This window comes from Thamnophis elegans, chromosome 6 (assembly GCF_009769535.1).
Source record: "Thamnophis elegans isolate rThaEle1 chromosome 6, rThaEle1.pri, whole genome shotgun sequence".
In the NCBI taxonomy this organism is placed as follows: Eukaryota; Metazoa; Chordata; class Lepidosauria; order Squamata; family Colubridae; genus Thamnophis; species Thamnophis elegans.
Window position 1 is genome coordinate 30332578 of NC_045546.1, and position 9496 is coordinate 30342073.

At 39.7% G+C, this 9496-nt stretch overlaps 1 protein-coding gene across 2 annotated transcripts; it reads right to left on the reverse strand.

Annotated features, from left to right (window-relative positions):
* Window positions 1–1276: 1276 nt before the first annotated feature.
* Window positions 1277–9496, reverse strand: ZDHHC23 (zinc finger DHHC-type palmitoyltransferase 23). 2 transcript variants are annotated; one of them, XM_032219261.1, is made up of 5 exons: window positions 9446–9496; window positions 8630–8739; window positions 5669–6373; window positions 4389–4556; window positions 1277–3553 (listed from the first exon to the last, which is right to left on the reverse strand). In XM_032219261.1, exons 1-5 carry the CDS (start codon window positions 9494–9496, stop codon window positions 3286–3288), a joined length of 1302 nt encoding a protein of 433 aa, XP_032075152.1. In that variant the 3' UTR covers window positions 1277–3285. The 2 variants fall into 2 exon arrangements, with proteins under 2 accessions (XP_032075152.1, XP_032075151.1); XM_032219260.1 differs by lacking the exon at window positions 9446–9496 and having other exon boundaries at window positions 8630–9410.

A 9496-nucleotide genomic window follows, 5' to 3' on the forward strand; every position in this document is an offset into this window, starting at 1 on the left:
AAGGCTAGTTGGTATTTATCAAATTTAGGCACTGCTCATCTCAGTATCTAAGTGACTGTGGTTTCACTCTAGTCTAGATTATATTCTACTTCACTGCAACACACAATTAGTGCTTAGAAGCCACTTTCAGTTAGCTTAATTGTATCTACATTGAATTGTATTTACATGGTAACACTTTCTTCAAAAAATTGTGCTTTATATTTCTGACATTCAGTCCTTTTAACTTTCCCAAGAAAAGCTAAAAAGTTGGGGATTGTAGAGTTTTAATACATTCCATTCAGTGATAGGATTCAATTTTTTTTTACTACCAGTTCTGTGGGTGTGGCTTGGTGGGCGTGGTTTGGCTTGGTGGGCATGACAGGGAAAGGATAGTAAAATCTTCATTCTCCAGAACTGGTCAGAATCTGCTGAATACTACCTCTGATTCTGTTGTTCCTTGCAACATTCCTTCATGCCACAAGATATTGTCAATGTCTATCCAGATTGCGTTTTGACAGCAATATTGTACAGCTTCTTTGGGGTTCTATGAGGGTCAGGCATGGAGACAACATTGCCCATTTTATGCCTTGGAGAGGGAGGGAACCCTCTTAAGCATATATCAGTAATAATTTCTTCAAGTATATCTACACTATCTAAAATGTATTTTTGGTTGTTATAGTTAAATATGTACATTTTACCATTTCAAACCAATATTAAAAAGAGAAGCTGGAATTATATCTATGTTTTAAAAATTTGAGGATTTTGTTTCTTGTTACTGGCTAGCTACTTAGAAAATTAGCAGGTTTTTGTTGGACTTTAGCATGTACATAATCCCATAATACTGTTAATATCTTCTTTAGAATGATATTTCTGTTGAAATGTGTATGTGTGTGTACATGTATTATATATCTGATATATATATATATATATATATATATATATATATATATATATATATATATATATATATATATATATATATATTAATTAGATTTTTACAACCCCTGGTAAGCCCCAATTATGGGAGGAAGCTAACTGCTTCCATCATCTGTCATTCGGCTCATCACAAGAGTCCATCACGACAGAAACCCAATATTTTTACTGTTGCCTTTGTTATATTTATTACAAATAAACTATTAGTTTATAAATTATTACAAATAATTTGTTACAAATAAAAAAACATACATACATACATACATACATACATACATATATATATATATATATATATACACATACATATACATACATACATACATACATACATACATACACTATGTATATCAATCACAGCGAATTTAGCAAATGCCAACAACTGCAAAAAATAATCTACCATATGTTCATCTTTATAACAGAGAAAAAGAACTGGAGCTACATTTTCTACATTCCCTAGTTCTCCAAACTGTTTTTTCTTGGTATAATTGGACCTTTTTTACAATTTGATTGCATTGTAGTCCTACAAATCATACTTGTATGATTTAAAATGTATAAAATTCAGTTTGATGGATTTTTTTTATAAGGCCCTCAAACAAGATTACGCTTAGGCTGATGATCCATAATCAGCTGCGATTTTAATCGTGCGCAATTTGCAATATTCATTTTCAATCAAAAGTAGTTGATTTTACATTATTTTTGAATTTGGATGTTTTAAGGGCTTTTACTAGCTACTTCATTTATTAATTAAATATATGAGAACTCAGAGTTTGGTGTTAAAACATCAGGCTAGATACAGGAGGCTCTAGTGTGACTTTTATTCTTGTCTTGGGCACAAAGCCTGCTGGGTGACCTGGGTTAGTCACTATCTCAGCTCTGAGAAGGAGGCAATGGCCCCTGAAAAAAGCCTTCTCAAGGAAATTGCAGGGACTTGTCCAGGCAGTCTTCGAGAATCAGACACGAATGAAGGAAAAAAAATATATACGCTATCTGACTCTCAGTAACTCTGGGCAGTTCATATAAATGTATAAACCACTTACATTCATGCAGAAATAGCTTTTGCAATTCTGATCTTACGTTGTTCATTATGAGCCATTTTAAGGCAAGGGATAAATATATTAATTAAAATCAATCATATTCTCAAAGTTAAGCAGGTAACGAAAAAAATATTAAATCAGCTATGCAAATCACAGCTTTAAAAAAAGCCCATCCTATAGGCACTTATATATCTCTGCTCGTCTAACGCGAAGATATTAATGAGTACAATATTGGAGAGCTCTTCCTTTTTTTGGTAAAAACACAAAAATGAGGGAAGTTCCCTTTTTAATTCCTTATATCTATTAACAAAATTCACGGTTTATAGCAAAGTTTTTAAAAAATTAAGTGTTTTGGCTACAATATATCATGATTAAGCGACACTGAGAACCTTCTCCACTATCCAGTTAATAACTACCTTTGCGTCAGAGAAATGCATAAAATTAAGAATGCAGCCTGTTAAATTTGGGGTGTACAAAGACGACAGGAATTCCACATAGAAAAATCAGAACCAGAAAATTGCAAATCAGGATCACTCCTATAACCAACCTGCTTCTCCACCAAAACAAAAAACCCAGGATCAAAGAGATTCAACCAATGGAACAGGCTTGCCTTCAGACGTTGTGGGAGCTTCATCACTGGAAGCTTTCAAGAAGAGACTGGACTGCCATCTTTCAGAAATAGTGTAGGTCTCCAGCTTGGGTGGGCTGGGGGGTTGGATTAGATGACCTACAAGGCCCCTTCCAACACTATTATACTGTATCTAATTCATAACTGACATAGCAGATTGTGGTATGAAACTCTTCTGAGTTGAATACCCTTGCCTTCACAATAAATGCTCCTCTTTAGAGTCAAATTTCTTGAATCTTTCCTGGGAGGTGTACCTGGGGGGCTATTCTACATATAAAGAAAGAGTCTATAACTTCCCAGCATAATACTCTGACCACCTGATTGATATATCCATATATGCCACAGAATGAGCCGAGAACAAAAAGTATGAGCTGCCTTCAAGGAAATGCTAAAACCTCAAGGTCACATTAACCTCAACAGGGAAGTCATTGCTTCTTTCACTTGTGATGGTTGTTTTTATATTTCCGTTTCCTCACCTGACACTAATAGGTATGGCGTGAAGAATATAAACCATCTCAATCATACCAAGGTCTTCCTACAAAACATTTGGTATGTGCATGTTTTTGAGAAAGTGGTATTGCAGTTTGCTGTATGGCTTAAAAGGATCTTTGTGCTCCAGTCTTCATTTGCAAGAGAATGAGAGCTATTTGCCCAGAATGCCTTTAGATACATGATAAGTTAAGTTAAGTTAATAAATTAAAAACTCCTTCATACGACATCTTCGGCAGACTGCTGCAGATCAGATGAGCGCAAGGTGAAAAACTGGATCCAATTGTACAGAAAACCTTGATTATATTGGCCCGTGTCAACCATCATGCCCCATAACATCCTCCTTCCAGTATTCTCCCGTAATGCAATGCGAGCTTCTCTCTCAGTCATGTTATAGCTGATATTCAAGAGCTGAAGAAAAAGGATGTAGCTCATACCAGAAGTTACAATGGCGCAATACCATACACAGGTGAATGTCAGGGCTGAACTAAATGAGGAACAGAAAGGCACGATTAATACAAAAGTTAATGAACAAAAATAATTTCCCATTACTAGTCTGGAGCATTCTCCTATTTCTGGTAAACTAAAATAGCAAGTAAGCTGTGCAATTGTAAAGCATCGGATCCTAATTTGTTAGATTAAATATGGGAATAGAATGGATATCCTTATTCTAACAACATACAACCCAATCACTTCTCCCCCAGGTGATATGTTTGTTTCCCCTTTTTTAGTATAAAGCTGATCTAGAAGGATACTTCAGTCCTTTGGTATGCAACTGTTACTTGCTAGATGGCCTATTAATGTTATTGCCGGTTACTTTTTGTGAATATCATTTTACTCTTTTTAGCACACATGTCTATGACTATTTTAGGGAGGAAAGATAGAATTAAATAACTGCAAATAAATGGTTTAACTTTTTTCTCCAGAAATAACTGAAATAAACTCAAGATTTTAACCCAACACAGATTATTTAAAAATAAGCCAAGGTGGAAGCACACCCCATATAAGCGAAGTTACAGAATTATTGTCTTTTCAATTAAAAAAGACAAGAAAGAATAAAGTATGAGAACTCTCACTAGCAGACAAAAAGAACCCAGGACATTTGAGATGATGGAAATTTCCTCCACAGAAGTGTGTGTAACATTAAGCTCCCAATGCATCACATTGGAAAGCAATTACATTTTCCTTATGAAAGTGCAAAATTTCTCATGTAAACGAGCAAATAAAACTATTACATAGACTAAAAAAAAATAGAATTCCCACAATTTTCTTCTAGGGATTATCTTGACTTGAACCTATCAAGTTAGTGAGCATTCTCTCACCTGTATTCGCCATAGACACCAGGACAGTAGAACAGAGCACTGAGAGTGTTTTTTCCCCTACAAATGGTATCCAAAGTCAAAGAAATTCCATACATTGAAGTGACTAGAAAAAGGAAGAGGGCAAGGACAAAAGCTTGATGGTTCTGTTCTCCAACACAGTTGTTAATCCTTCAAGAAACAAAGGGGAAATATGATATTACAGTAACATGATTTAGAAAAAGGTAGAATCTAAAGTGCTCATTAAATACTTGTCTTCATTTTAAAAAAATCTGAAATAACTGTCTCTTCACAGCTTACAAAATAAACACAACTACTTTGTGATTTGGACAAAAGATAGGTACACATGACAAATGAGAAAAGAAAGCAGATTTTTTGGGGGGTGGGGTTCAAGAGACACTTGTGTAAATATAATTCAGGAACAGCATGTTATATTGCTTAATAGGAGCTACTATCCCCAAAAAAATCTCATTGCTGAAACAGGAACAATCTCAAGCAGAAGTGTTTATAATCTATATTCCAAAAGATTGAATGCCCCAAATGTGCATAAATTCTATTCATATACTTCAAAGACTATGTGCTTGCTGTTTAACAAATGCCTTGCACTAAGGCATTTGGGTAAGACTTGTCCAAATTGTTAGCAAATGCTGCACACAATTCACTGTCTGCTTATCTTAAATGCCCCAATCTGCTCTTCTGTTCACCTCTGCCAAGTTCCATGTCAGTTTTTTAAATAAAGAAATCATTCCAAATCTTGGATAAGCCTTATATCCATGGAGGCAATTTAAATCACAGAAAACAGGCCCAAGATGATGTGTGCAGATAACTCTGATTTTCCACCCTAAAGAATACATGAAGCTCTGAAAGAAATCATTCTGGTTTCTTTCATGCGAGTTGGAAGATTAGTGGTGCTCCGCGGTGGTAGAGTTCATCCTGCATTAAACAGGGGGCTTTAATAGATGATATCCAAAGTTCCTTCAACTCTTACATCCTGATGGTATGATTTACTTGCAGAAAACCCTGCATTTCACTTCTGCCGCCTCTGGTTAGAAATGGGAATACTGATATTTGTAACTTTGAACAGAAATTCCCCAAGTAATGGCAAACACAAGAAAGCCTAAAGATAAAGGCTTAGGAACACAATCTGTTCAACAGAGATAACAAGTCAATGGAACCACTCATGTACAGATAAAACCAAGGTAGAAAAATATTTCAGAGAGAACTACAGCTTGCTGCAAACAGAAAAGTTAGGAAAAAAATTCAAGGCCAACTAAGAAACGTACCAGACACAGTGATGATCCAGTCTCTTCACACACCTGCCACATATTCGGCAATGTCCAGCTCGAGCTGGTCTAACCAACTGGCATATGGTGCACCAGTCTTTTGTGCCCTGACTCTTCTCTGCTTCCAATGTTCCGGAGTAGCTCTCAGTGTTAGTGTGTACAGCAACACCTAAGACAGGTACTCTGCAAAGCCCATTGGAGTTTCCCAGGCCATTCTTATTGAACATGTTATTACTGCAACTGTCTTGGCGAAGTGTTTTGTCGCTGTTCATTTGGCTGAAAAGGTAGCCAGGATCTTTCTTGGCTCGATGTAGGGCTACAAGCATCAGAATTAACCCACAAGTAAGAAGAGCCACCTGACTGTATTCCACATGGCCCCTGGGAACCACTTCCTGGAGAAATACATAGTACATATAACCTAGGGAGAATAGGCCCAGGCTTAAGAAAAAGAGAGTCTGACCTTTCTTCCTATGTGTGAGGTAGTAATACCATAGTACTAGTATAGGAAGCGATATCAGGATAATGAGGGCCAAAAGGAAGTGCAAGGCTGCTATGTGAAGGAAAAAAGGAAGCAAGATGATTGGCGGAAGGAGGCTGATATCGATCTTTACAGCCCCTCGAATCCATGGAAAACGGAAACGATCCGTGAAGGTTTCTGTGATTCTCTCCAATATTCCGGGAGGTAAAGTCTTGCAAGTCATCCATCTGTTAGGAAAAAGCACAGACTCTGCTCATAATATACCAAACAGAACAAGAAAAACATTTCTGCTAGCTTCTGTCACATTAACTTGCACCGCATCAAACTTGCAGGGAGAAAATCTTTAGATTCTACTTTTACAGGAGAGAAGCATACTTTTCTAAGGACATGTTCATACAAGAAAAAGCAGTAACACATTTGGACAATCACCAGCTTCAGACAAGTTTCTGTTCTTTACACCCCACCCAAGGGAAGCAGAGTCATAGTCCAGCAGATAACACATGTCACATTACAACACTTCAACCCTACTGTCAGCTAATTGAACTGGACCACAATTCCCATCACTTTCAAATCTAGCAATGATGAATACAGTAATCCAACACACTTGGGGGGCAGTGATTCAGGGAAAACCGTTCCATGCTATCAGCAAAAATACAACAGTTGGTGGGAAGTTCGTCTTCTGCTTTTACATTTTAACCTACGCAAGGCAATAGCATCTCTAATCAACAAGACTATTTGCTCAGAAAGAAGGGACATGTAGACCCAATGAGTCAGAATGGGAAGGCAGAATCTTTTTTTATCTACCTGAACTAACAGGTAGTAAGTAGTACCAGGTAGAGGTAGTAGAGTATCACCATAGTATAAAGTATACAGTATAAAGAGCCGAGGTGGCACAGTGGTTAGGGTGCAGTACTGCAGGCCACTTCAGCTGACTATTATCTGCAGTTCAGTAGTTCAAATCTCACCGGCTCAAGGTTGACTCAGCCTTCCATCCTTCCGAGGTGGGTGAAATGAGAACCCAGACTGTGGGGGCGATATGCTGACTCTGTAAACCGCTTAGAGAGAGCTGAAAGCCCTGTGAAGTGGTATATAAGTCTAACTGCTATTGCTATCAAGGATGCAGCTGTAGAGGTGGTCAACAGTATAAAGTTATTTGCGGGTGCAGATAACTAGCAATCTGAACTGGTCTCTCCACAGGTCATCCTTAGTGAAGCATTCAAACCAGCGTCTGCATTTCCTGCATCGGATGAGGAGAGGGCATCTTTCTCCCTCTATCCTAGCCACTTTTTACAGAGGCATGACTGAGAGTGTTTTAACAAACTGCATCACAATTGGTTTAGTAGCTGCAGTGCCTCAGAGAGAAAGTCCATTCAGAAAGTGGTAAGGACAGAAGAGAAATTATAGGAAGCTCGCTTCCTGTCCTTCAGGATACCGCTTATAAGCACTATGTGCTTAGAGCTCAAAGCATTGTTAGAGACCCCACACATCCACTTCACGGTCTGTTTCTGTTGCTCCCCCTTGGGAGGAGGGTTTGAAGTATTTCTAGGAAGACTACCAGATTCTGTAACTGCTTTGTTCCCTATGCCAGCCGTCTGGTAAACTCGCAAGATTCGTTTCTTTCGCTATGTACATGTATACATCCAAACTAAACTGTGTTGTTTCTCCCTGTCATGTAATATACATGTGGGTACATGCATAATTTTGTATTTATTTATTTTGTCACGCTTGTGTAGTATATACTAGAGGTGGAGACCCTTTTGAGAGCTGTATGCAATGAAATTTCATTTTAATGTATGCCGATTAGTGTACATTCAAAGTGACAAAATCAGTCTAAGTCTACCAGCCATGAGGGGAGGGGGCGACAATCTATCCCAGTGGTCCCCAAACCTGGCAACTTTAAGACGTGGACTTCAACTCCCAGAATTCTCCAGCTAGCATAGTTGTATGCAACGAAATTTCATTTTAACATGCCGATTAGTGCACATTCAAAGTGACAAAGTAAATCTAAGTCTACCAGCCATGAGGGTGGGGGCCGACAATCTATCCCAGGGGTCCCCAAAGTTAGCAACTTTAAGACTTGTGGACTTCAACTCCCAGAATTATCCAGCTAGCATAGCTGTATGCAATGAAATTTCATTTTAATGTATGCCGATTAGTGTATATTCAAAGTGACAAAGTCAGTCTAAGTCTACCAGCCATGAGGGTGGGGGGGCGACAATCTATCCCAGGGGTCCCCAACAGCATAGCTGGCTGGAGAATTCTGGGAGTTGAAGTCCACAAGTATTAAAGTTGCCAGGTTTGAAGACCTCTGATCTATCCTAACAGGTACTATATACTAAACCACGCGGAAATCCAGAGCTAGCTACCAAGGCCAGTGACATGCCCACAAGCCACCAGTCTCCCCGCCTCCTCCCTAACGAACTCCCAAGCTTCAGTAAATCCTCTGAAACAGCCCCCCTCCCCTCCTCCCCCCCTCTCCTCACCTTTCACAGCACTCGTCGAGGTCCTCGCAATCGCAGAGACAGGCCGCTAGGTGGCTCCTTTGGCCCTTCCGATTGAGATACTCGCAGCAACAGAGCGTCTCTTCCACCTCCTGGGCTCGGGCTCTTTTCCCCGGCCTCTTGACCATGTTTCAGCCACGCACGGCAGCAGCAGCAGCAACAACAACGGGACCTTGCTCCGACCGCGACCCGCATCGGAATACAAGCGTGAGAGTGCGTGGGTGGGTGGGGAGGGACCGAGATCCGTTCAACGCTTTAAAGAACTCGGGGGAGGGGAGTAAGTCGCTGAACGCTGAACGTTGAAGAAAAAAAGATTCGGGCAGACAAAAGTCGTCAGTAAACGCTGATGGGCGGAAAGACTTTCTCCAAGGTAACTCCACTTAGCGGTAACTCCACTTAACTACCTGCGACCGTGCACCGAGCAATACAGGATTCCTGTAAGGAATGGATCCTTTAGATAAAGCAACAGGATTCCTTATTACACTTATCAGTAGTAGTAATTATTATTATTATTGAACCATGTACCATGAGAGCAAAGCACCGCCACTGTTAACCTTCATTGCAAGCGATTCTTGCCAAGTCCGTGACACCCCCGCCCCGCGATTCCCGTGGCCGTCCTTGATTTCCAACTCCGGGAAGGCGAGGAAAGAAAGGCTCCCAGCCTTAACCACGACGATTGGTGGGGTTCTCGACGCGCCCCGCCTTGTTTCCTTTCAATCCCTCCTGCTTTCGAGGCACCGGCTCTCCCTTCTTGCAGTTCTCCCCTAAGTGTCCTCACGGCAACCTGAAGCTTCCGGCTTCTTTAGAACGCCGGTCTTTTCTTCGTTTTTTGTTTCCCCTTTGTGACAT

Bases quoted from the DNA above. Each gene is read 5' to 3' on its own strand.
- ZDHHC23 (XM_032219261.1), bottom strand. From the start codon at position 9,496: ATGTCACAAAGGGGAAACAAAAAACGAAGAAAAGACCGGCGTTCTAAA. The intron at 8,740-9,445 runs GCCGGAAGCTTC...GCCCGAGCCCAG, and splicing joins AAGACCGGCGTTCTAAAGAA to GAGGTGGAAGAGACGCTCTG. The intron at 4,557-5,668 runs GTACGTTTCTTA...TGTTTCTTGAAG, and splicing joins CTGGATCATCACTGTGTCTG to GATTAACAACTGTGTTGGAG.